The 18,433-nt window shown below is 36.6% G+C and overlaps 1 protein-coding gene across 1 annotated transcript in view; it reads right to left on the bottom strand.

Annotated features, from left to right (window-relative positions):
- Positions 1–18,433, bottom strand: part of LOC127869167 (tubulin polyglutamylase TTLL11-like) — a 51,759-nt gene that overhangs the window by 8,369 nt on the left and 24,957 nt on the right. The window contains exons 5-6 of the mRNA XM_052411480.1: positions 2,216–2,872; positions 689–787 (exon numbers count right to left, since the gene is read on the bottom strand). Of these exons, the coding sequence (XP_052267440.1) occupies positions 689–787; positions 2,216–2,872 (756 nt within the window). The remainder of the gene's footprint in view (positions 1–688; positions 788–2,215; positions 2,873–18,433) is intronic.

Below are 18,433 nucleotides of genomic sequence, written 5' to 3'. Positions count from 1 at the left end.
TTAGCAGACGACAAATTTCCCAGCATGCAAAGGGTAAAGGAATGTAAGTAACTGACAACTGCTTTTCTGGAATGATTTGTGTCGTGTTCTGGGAAAACCAAGCTTAATACATGAGCATGAAGAGTTGTCCCAGATTAGCCCATGCAGCCCATGAATTATTATGACATACAATAATAAGTGATGTTTTCCACTTTTATGGAATGTCGTTAAAAAAGTATATTCTAAACAAAAATCCAGTCAAGGCGGAAAGTGTTATCCCTGAATAGCCTGCGTAGATTGCACCCGATTATGAGGGATGGAACTTTACACACATGCATTAAGCCCAGTTTTCCTAGAACGCAGCTCATTCAACTCAGAAGCAAAGTGAAAATGACTATGTGCAAACAGTATAAAACCAGAACAGCCTGCAAGTAACCTCCAGTCTGTTCAGGTTTTATGCTGTTTGCTGCTCATCAGTATCTAAGGGTTGAAAATGAAGACTTAAAAACTTGAATATAGTAAGAAAGGTCTTTTATTAAATTTAACTTAAATCTAAGTGACTACAAATGCATGAAAATACGTATCTATGTGGTAAAGGGTTAATGACCATGTGGCCATCCAGAAATTGAACTTGTAATCTTCAGAATACAACTTAAGTGCTCCTTCGACTCAGCTAACGTTCCTGAGACAAACAAATATTTGTCAGTACCTTGAGAATGTACGGAACCCTGTTGGCCCGAGCCTCTGTGTGGCACGTACGCCCAGACAGATCGTGAAAACCTCCGCTAACTTCTCATAAAGTCGCAGTCTGGAGCAAAAAAATGTCAACAAATAATTAAAACTTAAAATGAGTCACACTTGATCAAAATCTAAATAATATTGAGACAAAAATAAAAACAGAGTTGAGGGTGACATACCTAACAAATGTAGGGGATCAAGTTTTTACTTTTTGTCATTACTGTAAAATCATTTATTTTCATCTGCAAGAAATTTTACGTTTTTTCTAAACATGGACAGAATAATTTGTAGATTTCTGATTTTGGAAAAAAACTACAGAATTTGCGTTAGTCATTTTCTGGTGTATTTGTGTTAATTTGTGGATGTCAGTAGGTGAATTTGTACTTCTCTCTCAAGATTTATTTTGTGGACCCTTGATTTTTGACATTATAATGATCTAGATATGAGACATGATCTGTGAAAAGGGGGTTCAATGCATGTGCATAAAGTGTCATCCCAGATTAGCCTGTGCAGTCTGCACAGGCTGATCAGGGATGACATTTTCTGCTTTTATGATATTTTCTGTTAAAAGAAAGTCTCTTCTTGGCAAACATCCAGTTTAAGCGGAAAGTGTCATCCCTAATTGGACGACGCTTTATGCACATGCGTTAAACCCCCTTTTCACAGAGCACAGCTCATATCATTTATAACATCATTCGTGGATCAGTCAACCCACCAAATCAACAAAAACTATTGTCCCACACATAATAATGATTCAACTCAACTATCTAGAATCTGGCAATAAAGCTGTTAAAGATTATTGTTCATATTTGAAGGGTTATAATTTTTACAAGATTGTGTAAATCAGGCAAAAAGTTTGCTGCGCCCAAAACAAAAAAATTCTTAACGAGGGCTTACATTATATCATTTTTAGCATTAATGATTAAATTCAACATTTGAAAATTAATATGTTATAATTAATAGTTTACATAAATATTCAAAAAATGAACTTTTGTACATAGGAAGAATTCAATACTGCTGCTTGATATCTTTCCTTGAATAACAATTTAGTAGTTACAGGAAACAATGCTATTTGACAGCAAGTTTTTTGCTCGAATAATATTTGAAATGTTCTTGGGTTGCATCAGCATACTAAATAAAATTCTTATAATATATAAATAAAAACTAGAATTAAACAAGAGCACAGCATGACGGGTGCCAACACTTAGCTGCGGGCGCAGTTTTGAATTAATGAAAGCTTGTCAGATTATTTTTTTTTAGAGGTCACATTGACCTTGACCTCTGACCGTGTGACCCGAAAAAAGGGTGTGGCGTGTAGAACTCATCAAGGTGCATCTACATATGAAGTTTCAAAGTTGTAGGTGGAAGCACTTTGATTTTAGAGCAAAATGTAAAGGTTTCAGCATGGTGGACGCCGGACAACGAGCTGGCTATGACAATACCTCGGGTTTTCTCCGAAAACAGCCTAGCTAAAAATAGCAACATGAATGATACATACTTTTCAAATCTGTCTGCATAAGGTGATGGATAAAGTTGTTTCAAGCAGCTTTCATATGAGTCTAAGTTCAATTCACTCTCGTCACCACTATGTTCACTGTCATCCATTTTATCCTCATCAGAGTTGTTCTCGGGGTGAATAAAGCTGTTATTGTTGTTGTTGTTTGTATTCTGTTCCCTTTTAGATTCATCACTTCTAACATAGTTCCCCTCTCCACTTACAAAAGTGCTCAGCATTTTGCTGTTTTCATGACTTGATTTTATTCTGGAAACACCTGTATCATTTTCATGTTCAGTGAACCCTTCCTCCATTTTCTCCAGGTGGTCCTCATAATTTCTCCTCTCTCCATACTCTAAGTTCAGATTTTCAATCATACTCGGATTGAAATCGTTCTCATTGTCCTGGGATCGTCTTCCGATACGGTTCAGTGACTCCGGAATAACGAAGGAACTTTCTTTTGACATTCGCTTAGGCAAGTCATCTTGACTAGACCTAATTATCACAATGCTGCTGCGCGGGTGGCGAGTTTCAACGTGAATCACACCATCACGCTCGATTTGTGCTGGGCCATGTTTTTCTTCCTCTTGTGCGTGAATTTTGGTCTCTTCTTCGTGCTTTTGACGCTTTTGTTCATGGCGTCGCCTTCGTCTCTTTTGCCTGGAAACAAACATCTTTATTTTAAATTGTTAAACCTAATAGTGTACTCCTAAATAAAATAAAGTTAAATAGTAACTTTGCATTTAAATAATACACTCATCGTTAATGGACAAGTTGATTGCTATGGTAACGACGAATAGCTATGACCTGGACAAATTACAATGAAACATATTACCAAAATGTGTAATTCATAGAAATCCTTTAAGTTAATAATTTATTTCCTAATCTTGTACTCCGAAATAAGATATGATTTAATATTAACTGAATAACAAATACCCGAATCTTGTCCTACGATATATAAATAATCAAGGAAAATGTTTCTTTCTTTGAATATTTTAAACTTAAATTACTTGTCAAAGGTTTGTGTCATTGTTTTACAAATTACAGTGGAGGTTTGACAAAACATGAAAGCTGTTGCTGCAGATCAAACAAAGCCTTGCAGTGCTGTAAAAAAAGCTTTGAATGCGCAAAATGTAAACACAGACATTAATCACACACATTTCATTTCATCTTTTCAAGAGGATAGAGCATACATCGATATACGTTGAAAACAAGACGTGTCCTAAAGGCAGGGATGCCCCCGCATATCTTTTTTTTCCCCTCATAACTCCGCTTTTGTCACAAACAAGCTGTTAATGGCTAAATGTGACTTTTCATCTTAAAGTGTGAACTGGACCTTTGAGGTAATGAGATGTTCCATACACACCACACTCAGTCTCCTCATGTCGTCATTTGTGGTAAGTTACTTTTAAATTGCATGACCTCTAAGTGTTACCTTGACCTCTTACCTGGGGAGACAAGTTGAACATATAGATTCTGTCTCCTCATGTGTTGTCATAAGAGATACCTCATTTTTTTTAAGCTGATGAATGACAAAATTTACTGTTTTTTAGCCAACTTTGACCTCTAAAATCTAAGTGTGACCTTGACATTTCTGGTAGGGAGACAATGATTACAAAAAAACAAATTTGATCTTTGAAGAGTGAACTAGACATTTGAAGTAGAGAGATAAATGTAATTTGTGCCAAGTTATTAAAAATCCATCAATATACGTAAAAGTTATGGATGAGACAGGATTTTTCAAGCTCTTTTCTGGCCAAAATTGACCTTAGTTTAAAAAGTTTGACATGGACCTTAAAGGTAGGGGGTTTGGTGTTAGATTCAAGATAGTGTCTTATGGTTTAAATTTGTGCCAAATTATTTCAAAATCCATTGATATACAGCAAAGCTATGGTTTAGACAGAAATTTTAAACCTGTTGAACACGCTTTCACCTTTGACCTCTAAGTTTGACCTTCACCTTTGAGGTAGGGAGGTGGGTGTAACACACAACATATTGTCTTATGATGTTGGACATTTATAGCAAGTTATTTAAAATACGTCATTAATTTTTTAAGTTATGGCTGGGACAGGTAAACTATAATGCTCTTGGAAAAGGGGTTAACAAATGCACCCCTCCTCCCTTACATAATATATTGTTACTGACATCACACTGTGTACTGGTATACAAATTCTCTCAATTTTAAAACATGTTAAGGCAAAAAGTAAAACACCTTAATCCAAACTAAATACTGTCAACAACTCTGGTGTTAGTTACTAAAACTAATATCTAACTTTCTAACATATCTCTAATGTTGTGTTCAGTATTTTAAAAGGGCCTGATGCATTTTTCAGACAAACCAAAAATAAAATGCAAATAGGTATTACGTTTTCTTAAATCAAAATGATAAACTATTTAAATTAAATTTTCATTCATGATGGCAATGTTCAAGGCTCACGGTGAGTACATGAACATACAATTTTAAAGTGAACAATACAGGGGTTTTCTGCTATTTAAAAAAACTTACCTGATTCCAAAGCAATCAACCTGATCCTGAACCGAAATTGTACAAAAAAAATCCAAATAATTTTTTTTTTTTTTTTTTAAAGAAGTGTCTTATTATTATGATACATGTATCTCAATTTTATTTCATAAACATCTAAGAAAGTATATAACTAAAACTTCTCGCGTGAATTGCATTTTTTCCCAAAATGACCAGGAAAAGGCCTGATGTGTCAAATTTTTTGATAAAAAATTTGCAATTTGGTCCATTTTGCCGATACAATTTTTCCCCAATTTGCGATTTAAAAAAATCCCACTCTTACCACACTACTTTTCCCAAAATGGCTAGAAAAAACCCAGCCGTATATTTCTCAATCATGAACCAACTCATGAAAATGAACGAGTTAAGTTGGATAACATGTATTTTTTGTTAATGGTAACATAAATTAAATGTTTGTAACTTTAATAACAAGGATATCAGTAAAACTGATGAATGCTCCCCAATGATGCTTTGTCGATATATGGTTTAATTGTGTGGAAAAAGTGTGACCTTGAGAAAATCTATTGTTAGCCTCAGTGACCTTGACCCCAGTGACCTCAAACCTCATCAAAAAGGTAGAGGTTCATGCAAGGTACCTAACATCCCAAATATATAAGAGATTGATCAAATATTGAAGGCGCTATGAGAAACTGTAACCAAAGTGTGAACTCGAGAAAATCTATTATAAGCCTCGGTGACCTTGACCTCAACCCCAGTGACCTCAAACCTCATCAAAAGGTAGAGGTCCATGCAAGGTACCTACATGCCAAATATGTAAGGGATCGGTAAAATATTAAAGGCGCTATGAGAAACTGTAACAAAATTGTAACGGAAAAATATATTTTTAGCCTCGGTGAGCTTGACCTTGACCCCAGTGACCTCAAACCTCATCAAAAGGGAGAGGTCCATGCAAGGTACCTACATGCCAAATATGTAAGAGAATGGTAAAATATGGAAGGCTCTATGAGAAACTGTAACAAAATTGTGACAGAAAAATCTATTATTAGCCTCAGTGACCTTGACCCCAGTGACCTCAAACATATCAAAAGGTAGAGGTCTATGCAAGGTACCTAAGTGCCAAATATGTAAGAGATCAGTAAAATACTGAAGGCGCTATGAGAAACGGTAACAAAAGTGTGACGGAAGTAAGTAAGGAACCCCAAACTGGCAACTAATTATGCTCCCCATATATATATATATATGGGTAGCATAACAATTTTAACAACCAAGTAACTATTGATGCTATGCTGATCGGACAGGTCTATAATGTATTGGCAGCAGAGCAACAAATTGTATGGAGTCGTTTGAACGAAGATGCTGGGAATAGAGGGGATTTTCCAACAAAGAACATGTCTATGATTCATGAATTGGTTTTGTACTGTACAAAAAGAAATTATTTATAATGTTTAAAGCTTGCATTTTGTTGTTATTTCGGTATCATATCTTTTAATTTTTAAATTTCTTTTGTTATTCAGAATTGTTTATCAATTTTCAATTTTTTAAAGAAATAAAATAAATATCTTAAATGGATTCTGGACACCACATTACTCACATTGAAACAAAGAAAGTGGGTTTTTGAAGTCATTTTGACAAATGTTATATTTGGGCCCTGCTCTGTGAAAAGTGGGTTTAATGCATTTGCATAAAATGTCGTCTTAAATTAGCCTTTGCAGTCTGCACAGGCTAATCAGGAACGACACTTTCCGCCTCTATTGCATTTATTTAAATGAAGACTGTTCTTGACGAAAATCCAGTTTAGGCTTAAGTGTCATCACTGATTAGCCTGAAACTTTACGCACATGCATTAAACCCCCTTTTTACTGCGCAATACTCCTTTTCAGAAGAAGAGAGTGCTATACATTGATACAAAGCATGTCATGCCTCTAGTGGCATGTTTAATATTTATAAGAGGGAGCACTAATGTCTTATAATTATAAATGAGGTTAACTAATAAGGCAATATATTATCCATAGTACCAAAATGTTACATGTTCTATTGATATAAATTGTATAGCTATGTACGTACTTCATGTGATTACAGAATATGCGCCAGTAAATTTTTTTAATGTATATGCAATGTCTATATACTGACTACAGATAGTATCATACACAGTTAATTAATCTAACATGGAAAAAAAGATAAAAAATTCATGTCGTCAATTAACCCATTCATGCCTAGCGTCCTGAAAAAAGGACATTGCAAACAGCGTAGACCCAGATGAGACGCCGCATAATGCGGCGTCTCATCTGGGTCTGCGCTGTTTGCTTAAAGAAATTTCTGTAAGAAATATTCTAAATATAGAAATAAATATACTAGACATCCCTAATTTTGGAAATAAATTGATCCAATTTAGAAGGGTAGGAGAGTCCACTAGGCTTAAATGGGTTAAAATTCATCACAAGATGACACATAATATGTATCCAAAACATACACTCAGTGCAACGCATGTATTCAAATCTATTTATGTATGCCCATGTTATAGTCAGAACAGGCAGAAGAGCACATTGTGACCTTTTTCTGTCTTCAAAGATTGACCTTGACCTTGAACCTTTGACAGAGAAAACTGATTCATATGGTCACCATGAAATCTAAAACTTATGGTTTTTAAATTTGCCCATCAGACAGTGTGACTCAGACCATTAAGTGTGACCTTGACCTTTGCCCCTCAGACAGTGTGACTCAGACCATTTAGTGTGACATTGACCTTTGCCCCTCAGACAGTGTGACTCAGACCATTTAGTGTGACCTTGACCTTTGCCCCTCAGACAGTGCTACTCAGACCTTAAGTGTGACCTTTGCCCCTCAGACAGTGTGACTCAGACCATTTAGTGTGACCTTGACTTTTGCCCCTCAGACAGTGTGACTCAGACCATTTAGTGTGACCTTGACCTCTGCCCCTCAGACAGTGTTACTCAGACCATTTAGTGTGACCTTGACCTTTGCCCCCTCAGACAGTGTGACTCAGACCATTTAGTGTGACATTGACCTTTGCCCCGCAGACAGTGTGACTCATACCATTTAGTGTGACCTTGACCTTCACCTATGGGTTCCATTATTGATTGTTTTTTGCATAAAATAGAAGTGTGGTATCAATTATCTCTGCCAGGTCTTAAAATACCCCACCAAAAACAGATAATGCAGTGTCTTCCTGGATAATAAGTGACCTTGAATCATGACCTTGACCTTTGACAGAAAAGAATGTGAGCAATTATGCAATACATCTGCTGATCAAAGATGGTGAAGAATGGAGAATGAAGAAATATTCAAATGCATCTAGACAAAAAAAACACACCAATATTTTGATATATAAACACAACCTTAATTATATTATCTATAAATATTATAAGAATTTTATTTTGTTTTGAATTGAATAAAAATACATCCAACAAGCACAAAAAAACAGACAAGACTGAATCTAAAACAATGTTTAGGAGTCCATTGAGAGAAAAGAAAGCACAAACTTACACCAAAATCACACCGCAAATTATGTAAAGAAAAACTGGTGCATTTCTACTTTATGAGCTGTGCTCTGGGAAAACTGATCTCATGCACGTGGGTAAAGTGTCTCCCAGATTAGCCTGTGCAGCCTGGTGGGTAAAGTGTCTCCCAGATTAGCCTGTGCAGCCTGCACAGGGTAATCAGGGACGACACTTTTTGCACTTACATAATTTTTTGTTTAAAAGAGGTCTCGTTGAAACAAACATCCAGTCTAGGAGGAAAGTGTTGTCCCTGATTAGCCTGTGTAGACTGCATAGGCTAATCTGGGACAACACTTTCCGCACACGCATTAGCCCAGTTTCCCCAGAACAAAGCTCATAATGTGCTATAGAAGACACGACGTGAAGCCCCCAAGACAAAAACGCCCCAAACCATCCAGCATTAGTTGCCAGAAATATTTGCAAATACAACACTCATTTTTTGTTGAAATGTCAGCCATTAAGTTACATGGAGTACACTTTCTGTTGCTATACAGTTACCTTAAACGTTTTCTCCTGAGTAAAAGAATGAAAACAGATCAATACCATCATAAGTTACCCAGTATTTTACCTATCGTTTCACAAAATAGCAAATACAGTAAAATTCTATATAACTTACGGTAAAATAAATCAAGATTTTTTTGGATAAAATTTGCTAATGTATAGCTCAAATATTCTATATAATTTGTTTTTGACAAGGTTTGTATAGAATGCTATTCTAGAATATGTTTTTTTGACAACTTGTATTTATCCAGCATGATATATTGCACAAGGGGGTCGCTATGTGACCCAACCAACAAGACTTATACATGTTTTAAGAAAACCATACTAGTGTAATAATACATTATGTATCTATTTTTTGCCTATTAGTCATTTAAAACCAAAACAAATCACAAACTATTTTAGTCCAAGTTGTAAATGAAATAATAATAATTGCAGAAGTCTGACATACTTACAAGTATGAAACAGAAAAAAACAATCAGTAGAAGAAATATAGCTTCTTGTACTTGAATGTTGACTCCTTTATGAAACAAACCACTCATAGTGGGAAAATGGGGCTTAAAGCATGTGTGTAGTGTTGAAATATATTATCCAGTGGAGTCTGCACAGGCTAATATGGGACTACACTGTTCACCAAGTGGAGTCTGCACAGGCTAATCAGGGACTACACTGTTCACCAAGCAGTGGAGTCTGCACAGGCTAATCAGGGACTACACTGTTCACCAAGCAGTGGAGTCTGCACAGGCTAATCAGGGACTACACTGTTCACCAAGCAGTGGAGTCTGAACAGGCTAATCAGGGACTACACTGTTCACCAAGCAGTGGAGTCTGCACAGGCTAATATGGGACTACACTGTTCACCAAGCAGTGGAGTTTGCACAGGCTAATCAGGGACTACACTGTTCACCAAGCAGTGTATTTGTTTAGAAAAGACTTCCTTCAAATGACAAATTCCATAAAAGCAGAGAATCTTGTCCCAGATAACCTGTTCACAGTGCACTTGCTAATATGGGACGACACTTTACCAGATAACCTGTTCACACTGCACTGGATAATATGGGACGACACTTTACCAGATAATCTGTTCACACTGCACTTGCTAATAGGGGATGACACTTTACCAGATAACCTGTTCACACTGCACTGGCTAATATGGGACGACACTTTACCAGATAACCTGTTCACACTGCACTTGCTAATATGGGACTGCACTTTACCAGATAACCTGTTCACACTGCACTGGATAATATGGGACGACACTTTACCAGATAACCTGTTCACACTGCACTGGATAATATGGGACGACACTTTACCAGATAACCTGTTCACACTGCACTGGCTAATATGGGATGACACTTTACCAGATAACCTGTTCACACTGCACTGGCTAATATGGGACAACACTTTACCAGATAACCTGTTCACACTGCACTTGCTAATATGGGACGACACTTTACCAGATAACCTGTTCACACTGCACTGGCTAATATGGGACGACACTTTACCAGATAACCTGTTCACACTGCACTTGCTAATATGGGACGACACTTTACCAGATAACATGTTCAGACTGCACTGGCTAATATGGGACGACACTTTACCAGTTGACCTGTTCACACTGCACTGGCTAATATGGGACTGCACTTTACCAGATAACCTGTTCACACTGCACTGGCTAATATGGGACAACACTTTACCAGATAACCTGTTCACACTGCACTGGCTAATATGGGACAACACTTTACTAGATAACCTGTTCACACTGCACTGGCTAATATGGGACGACACTTTACCAGTTGACCTGTTCACACTGCACTGGCTAATATGGGACTGCACTTTACCAGATAACCTGTTCACACTGCACTGGATAATATGGGACGACACTTTACCAGATAACCTGTTCACACTGCACTGGATAATATGGGACGACACTTTACCAGATAACCTGTTCACACTGCACTGGCTAATATGGGACAACACTTTACCAGATAACCTGTTCACACTGCACTGGCTAATATGGGACAACACTTTACCAGATAACCTGTTCACACTGCACTTGCTAATATGGGACGACACTTTACCAGATAACCTGTTCACACTGCACTGGCTAATATGGGACGACACTTTACCAGATAACCTGTTCACACTGCACTTGCTAATATGGGACGACACTTTACCAGATAACATGTTCAGACTGCACTGGCTAATATGGGACGACACTTTACCAGTTGACCTGTTCACACTGCACTGGCTAATATGGGACTGCACTTTACCAGATAACCTGTTCACACTGCACTGGCTAATATGGGACAACACTTTACCAGATAACCTGTTCACACTGCACTGGCTAATATGGGACACTACTTTACTAGATAACCTGTTCACACTGCACTGGCTAATATGGGACGACACTTTACCAGATAACCTGTTCACACTGCACTGGCTAATATGGGACGACACTTTACCAGATAACCTGTTCACACTGCACTGGCTAATATGGGACAACACTTTAGCAGATAACCTGTTCACACTGCACTGGCTAATATGGGACGACACTTTACCAGATAACCTGTTCAGACTGCACTGGCTAATATGGGATGACACTTTACCAGATAACCTGATCACACTGCACTGGATAATATGGGACGACACTTTACACACAGATAACCTGTCTAAACTGCACTGGCTAATATGGATCGACACTTTACACACAGATAACCTGTTCACACTGCGAAGGCTAATATGGGACGACACTTTACGCACATGGGTTGAGCCCCGTTTTCCCAGAGGGAAGCTTACATGTAACAAGCTTTCTCCCATTTATACACTTATTAATCACTCTGAAACTATAAAGATTTTAAAGTTTGCGAACATATTGAAGAACTAAGACCTTTAATTTATAAGCAGTTCTTACTAGAAATTTGTAAGTATACATGCCATTACCTTTATCAGTGTCCTTATTTAGGGTATCTTCAAAACCAGACTTGAAAGTGTTGTTCAAGTGCTACATGTTTGTACTTCAGTGTAACAAAAGCACAAACTGTCCCAAAATAAACAGCACAGTGACTGTCATTTCTTTTTCATAACCAAAGATGTTGATTATAGGAACACAAAAAATAATTGTCATTTGAATTGAAACCCAACTTCTTTTTTTATTAATAAGTAATTAATAAGTAATTAGAAGTTATAATTTTGTGTTACTTTATTAACTTCAATTAAGTAGTTTAACAAGCTGGTTTTGTCCACACCCTTTCACAGAATGCACACACTGTCCACACCCTTTCACAGAATGCACACACTGTCCACACTCTTTCACAGAATGCACACACTGTCCACACCCTCTCACAGAATGCACACACTGTCCACACCCTTTCACAGAATGCACACTCTGTCCACACCCTTTCACAGAATGCACACTCTGTCCACACCCTTTCACAGAATGCACACTCTGTCCACACCCTTTCACAGAATGCACACACTGTCCACACCCTTTCACAGAATGCACACACTGTCCACACCCTTTCACAGAATGCACACACTGTCCGCACCCTTTCACAGAATGCACACACTGTCCACACCCTTTCACAGAATGCACACACTGTCCACACCCTTTCACAGAATGCACACACTGTCCACATCCTCTCACAGAATGCACACACTGTCCACACCCTCTCACAGAATGCACACACTTTTTGTCCACACTCTCTCACAGAATGCACACACTTTCATAAAAATTGGCTTATCCTGAAGTGGTGCTTGAAAATGGTGCTAAAACAAACCCAAAGTTAAATGTGCTGAAATACTGCATTGATACTATTTGACACACATGTCCTATTCAACGTGCATACCCAAAATTTCTGAGACACAATGTTGCCATTCAAGAGAAAAATCAAGGAACTATTATGGCTCATTCTGTGTCCATTGCTTGCCAACAAGAAAAATAATTATTTGTTGTGATTTTATTCTCTGCGGTCGCATTACAATCATTTCTTGTGTATTGTATTTAGGTTAGACATCTATTTAAATTACCTAGTAAGCACTTCGTTAGTGTATGGGCAGAGGATTTAGATCAATGTACATGTTTACATTTTCATAACACTTACTATTAAATGAAATGATTAATAACAACAAATTGACACGAGTACTTAAATTTGTAATCCGAAACTCGGGTTGGAATATTATTTTTCACATTATGTTTACAAAGGAGACCATGGCAGACTCGAATTTGTTTTTACAAAGTTTTGGCTAACGTCTTCATTAAACATTTAATTGGAACAAACACTCTTTTTTGCACATCCAAAGAAAGACCTTTTGAACGTTAAAGGATATTTAAGGGATACATGTACCATATTAAGATGCAAGTGGTGATAAATGGGTAAAATATGGCGAATAAAGAAGATGACGTAAAAAGGGTTATTATGATGAAATTCCATTATTTGGGAAATAAATCTGGATAATCAGGGAATATATCCTAGTCCCAATCAAATATCATAGTCCCTATCAAATATCATAGTCCCTATCAAATAAAAATGAACAATTCTGTTTAGAACTAATTTTAAGTTAACAGGAAATTGTGTTTTACTAGCATATGTTCGTGCACCTGTTTGGTGCTGAATAGCCTATCTCTAATACAAGATCAAGGTCAAAGTAAGGCCTCATTCTGGGAACATTGGGCTTAATGCATGTGCGTCAAGTGTCATCCCAGATTAGCCTGTGCAGAAACGACACTTTACGCTTTTATGGTATTTTTGTTTAAAGGAAGTCTCTTGTAAACAAAATCCAGTTAAGACTGAAAGCGTCGTCCCTGATTAACTTGTGCGGACTGCACAGGCTAATCTGGGACAACACTTTGCGCACATGCATTAAGCCAGGTTGTCCAAACACAAGGCTCTGATGGGTGGATATGGTGGAGTGGTGATCCACATCTGTGCAATTATCAAGGAATTATATTGTAGAAAAGGATGATGGTCCTCGATGAGATGGTGAACTCTACTTTTATCCCATCTTCACCGCGACATTGACGGTATAACACCCCATGGAACAGACTAGCCTCTATCCCCCCTTGTTGAATAAACCTGTCGCATGCACGGACAAATGACGTCATTAATAAACAAACAATTTTTTGCTGTGTTTTATTGATTCTGAGGTTTCCAAACATGCCACGTTTGTTTGCTATTTTTCTTGTTTAGTAAAAAAATCAATGAGATGAATAGAATACTAGTATTAGCGTTGAATAAAGAGAAGTTTATGTTGATCGGCTCAAATACCGAAAGCGCTCGCCAAGGCTCGCGCTCCCGGCGTTCTAAGCCACGCAATATAAACTTCTCTCTATTCAACGCTAACCTAGTATTCTCTATAAACTGTGACTCACAAATATACAGAAGGACTGACGGACAGGACATTCTCTATGTGCCTTTCAAATCAAGATGTCATTGAAATAAGAAAAAAATCTTCCAGCAAATAACACAAGTTATGGAAAATATGGACACCGTCCTTATTCCAGCACGAACACAATGAAGGTAAAAGACAAATTCTTCTATTACTAAAATGCGAAGCAAGGAAAAGACAAAGTCCTTTTGTGAACAGAGGTGTGTGATACGACTATATACCAAGCTTCCAGGTCAAATAGAGGGGTGTGCACATGGAAAGAACATTCACTACTCTCCAAGAATCTAGGCACACTAAGAGGTCAAAAGGTCAAGGTGAAATCTCTGATCACTAAAAAAAACAACATTGTACCGTTCAGATTCCAAATTGCGGAATGTTATTGGTCGTCCGATTTTGTTGCGCAAACTAAAACAGCAGAGATGATGCATATGACGCGATGGAATGCTCGTTGATATACAGGTATATTGTAGTTCTAACACAAATTAACAACACAAATTAACCATTTTACATGCTTTTACCAAATTAACCTGCTGTACGTGTGACAAAGTATTTCAGGATTGTACAAATTCTTATTCTTGCAATATAGAAAAGATTTCAGGACTTAATAAAGGTTTCAACATGTTACAAGTATGGCTATTGAATGAACTTGTTGCATTACTTAAAATGTGAAACTTTTTAGCAGTACCAAGGTATTTATTGATAAAATGTGTGAATTTGTATTTTGTATAATTATGCGCCAAACAAGGTATATAAGAAGCGTAAATTCTTTTCAGACAAAATACTACACCAATCAACCCTTTCCCACTCAGAAGCAAAGTGAAAATAGATAATGTGCAAATAGCATAAAACCAGAACAGCCTGCGAGTCACTCGCAGTCTGTTCAGGTTTTATGCTGTTTGCTGCTCATCTTTATCTCAGGTTGGGAAATGAAGCCTGGAATTTAGTAAAAAAAGGTCTCTAATAAAATTTAACTTTCTATGGGACGACAAATGCGTCAAAATACCTATCTAAATAGACCACAACAAATTGAAGATTTGTTCTACGGGTTTTTGCCCCCCAAAAATGGAGCGAGCGAGCGAAATAAAAATAAATGTATTTTTATTATATTTTTTGTTTAATCACAGGTGAGCGAACAGCGAAAAATAAAAATACATATATTGTCTATGTAAATTGATATATTTTGCCAAATAAATGCACGATATCTGCAAAATACCAGAATAAGATCATTTAGTAGTAATAATTGAGTTTAAGCTCTTATCCAATGTCTTATCCAAAATTAAATAAAAAATCTCCAATAGCTGTTCTGCTTACTCACACCAGGTTACATTTAACATGGTACACTGTAGTTTTCATTATGAAAGTTATATTAGAAGCTCAGCTCTCTGTCAAACATGGTTAAATGTCATTATAAAATAAATAATACAATAAGTATAAAGCATATAAGCAGTGATTTTTCTTCGCGTCATACTTTACAGCCTGTGCCTTTTTGATTGGAGATAAAGTGCGAGGGAATAATGTACACCTTGGACTTAGCCATCAACAGTTTGAACTAGTAGAAAGGTTACAGGCTCGTACAATTTATATTATACTCGACATTTGTTTGTCCAGTTCAACGGCTACACTCATTTGCATTTTAATTTTTCATATTTTAACTTTATCAATACCAACAAGTTTATTGCAGATTTTTACCAATCCTACGCATACCGGCCACATTTCACATCCTGATGTAGATGCGGTTGAAAAATAAAATTACTAAAATCATCTGTGATGCAATGACTCATTGCCCTAGAAAAAAACAACATTTCCATTTGTGTCTTTGGCTGACATGACAATACAGACGAACGCTGCTATTCTTTTACCAATTTAATAACGCAAAGCACTATAACAGTCTATATTGTAAAATACGTAGGCTAAATTAAACTTAATTATTTAATAAATAGGTGCGCAGCAAATTTGTTGCTGCGGCGCAAAATAAAATATTTTTATTTCATTTTAAGATTTTTAGGTGCGGCAAATCCGTCAAACATTTAATCTATTTGTTGTGGCCTTAGTGGTAAAGGGTTAAGCACTCCAATTGAATTTTAATCATCAATACTGCACACTTTATTTCATGATTTATACATATGGACCTAGCACTGCACACTACTATTTGTATATTCTGAAGAAGACTCATTGAACCCTGCAGATAAACCAATCATTAGCAATCACCGGCTGATGTCCTTTTCAAGTGTTCAATGTAGATAAGCTTATTTGCTGATTGCACAAGCACCTGAACAACTCCTAAGAGCGCACTTTAAATAAACTTATCTTTATTTTACACAACTCAAGTAATCTCTTTCAAAGCATACATGAATCTAACCTATTCATGCTATGCTTTGCTCTACCACAAATGTTTGGCTGCCTCAGTATAGACCTCCAACTCAAGTATAAGAGGTCTTACAATTTATATCTTCATCAAAGGTTTACCAGGCTACCATAAGAAAGACCAGACTTTACAATATTTGATTGAGTGTGTCAGTTTTTAAAAAATCTTTTCATACATTTTTAAATTCATTGCTATCTTTTGCTTAACCCATTTATGCCTAGTGTCTAGAAAAAAGACCTTGGCAAACAGCGTAGACTCAGATGAGACGCTGCATGCAGCTTTCTAGATAAGCTGCGTATCAGCATAATATACGCATTAGAAATATCAAGATACGCTCAATTTATCATTTCCGTGCGTACATTTAAGCAAGCCAATCTGGACTAACGCAAATGATGTACATTCTCTGCGTACAACGTTAACAAAAAAAATAAACAGCTGATTGTCTTTCGCCAGAACATGAGACTGGTTATAATCAAAATTAGAGGTAATGTGTGCGCTGGATTGTAGAAATAGTCAGTCAGTCGGTATGTATACTCTGTATCATCTAGACGCATGGTAAATTTAGTATCGATTTTCGTAACAGACACTCAAGCGCTTATGTGTTGATTAAGTTACACGAAAAGGTCAGCATGGCTTCTTCGAAACCAAAAACAAATTACTTTTTAAAGTAAAATTGATTCTTTTTATACGGCAAAAGGCGTTTCCAGTAAAAACATTGTACTGCCAATACTGAATGATTTAATTTCCCCTATTTTCAAATAAAAAAGGACACACTTAAACGCTTATAAAACAATTGTTGAAAGTTGGCAAAACAGTTTTCCGTGGCTCACGGTGGTGGACGGTTAGGACAAAGTTCGTCTTAAATGTAAAATCTGCCAACAATACAAGGCTGATACTGACGGAGCAATCAACATTCAAAAGTCGGCAATTGTTTTACTTGTAGCAAATTACCCTTCAAGCAAGGCACAATTTGACCATTTACCCCCATGCTTTGAAAAGTGGGGGTATTTACCCCCATGGGTCAAAAATTATCTATAACGCTGCGCATGATGTGGCGTCTCATCTGGGTCTGCGCTGTTTGCTTAAAGGAATTTCTGTAAGAAATATTCTAAATATAGAAATAAATATACCAGACATCCCTAAGTTTGGAAATAAATTGATCCAATTTAGAAGGATGGAGAGTCCACTAGGCATAAATGGGTTAAATAACATTACTCACATTAATACCTTATTTTAAAAAAAAGTAAAACATTAAAACCAATTTGTTTTTTAAAATCATTTGCCTTTTGAATGTTAAACCAAACTTGTTCAAGTACTAAGTAGACAAAATCAAAACATAACCACTACACTATGTTCATTGACCATAATTTTGCTGATCTTGTAACATATAACGAAGAATTTGTGCAGTTGGACATATGAATTACATTACCCGGTCAATACTAAATTAAGCCTTCAAGCTTGTTTATCTTAGTTTTTACAGTTTAAAGAACCCTTGAGTGCCATATTGTCTGTTCTTAAAAATAAGCTAACAGACAGCAGAATTAAAGAGAATATGTTGCACCAAAATAAAACCCATTGACCAACTTCTAGATCGACTAACCTGCTCATTGACAATGAAATTACCTTCAACCATTTTACATCAAAGACTATTTTAATTGTGTGACTGAAAGCGATACAGATAATTGAATTGTAGCGCTATAACTGGTTTAACCATGATACATTTGAATTGTAGCGCTAAAACTGGTTTAACCATGATACATTTGAATTGTAGGTCTATAACTGGTTTAACCATGACACATTTGAATTGTAGCGCTTTAACTGGTTTAACCATGATACATTTGAATTGTAGCGCTATAACTGGTTTAACCATGATACATTTGAATTGTAGCGCAATAACTGGTTTAACCATGATACATTTGAATTGTTGCGCTATAACTGGTTTAACCATGATACATTTGAATTGTAGCGCT

The sequence above is a fragment of the Dreissena polymorpha genome, chromosome 2 (assembly GCF_020536995.1).
Source record: "Dreissena polymorpha isolate Duluth1 chromosome 2, UMN_Dpol_1.0, whole genome shotgun sequence".
Lineage (NCBI taxonomy): Eukaryota > Metazoa > Mollusca > Bivalvia > Myida > Dreissenidae > Dreissena > Dreissena polymorpha.
The sequence above is the reverse complement of the archived record's forward strand: the minus strand, read 5'-3'. Positions and strand labels throughout refer to the sequence as shown.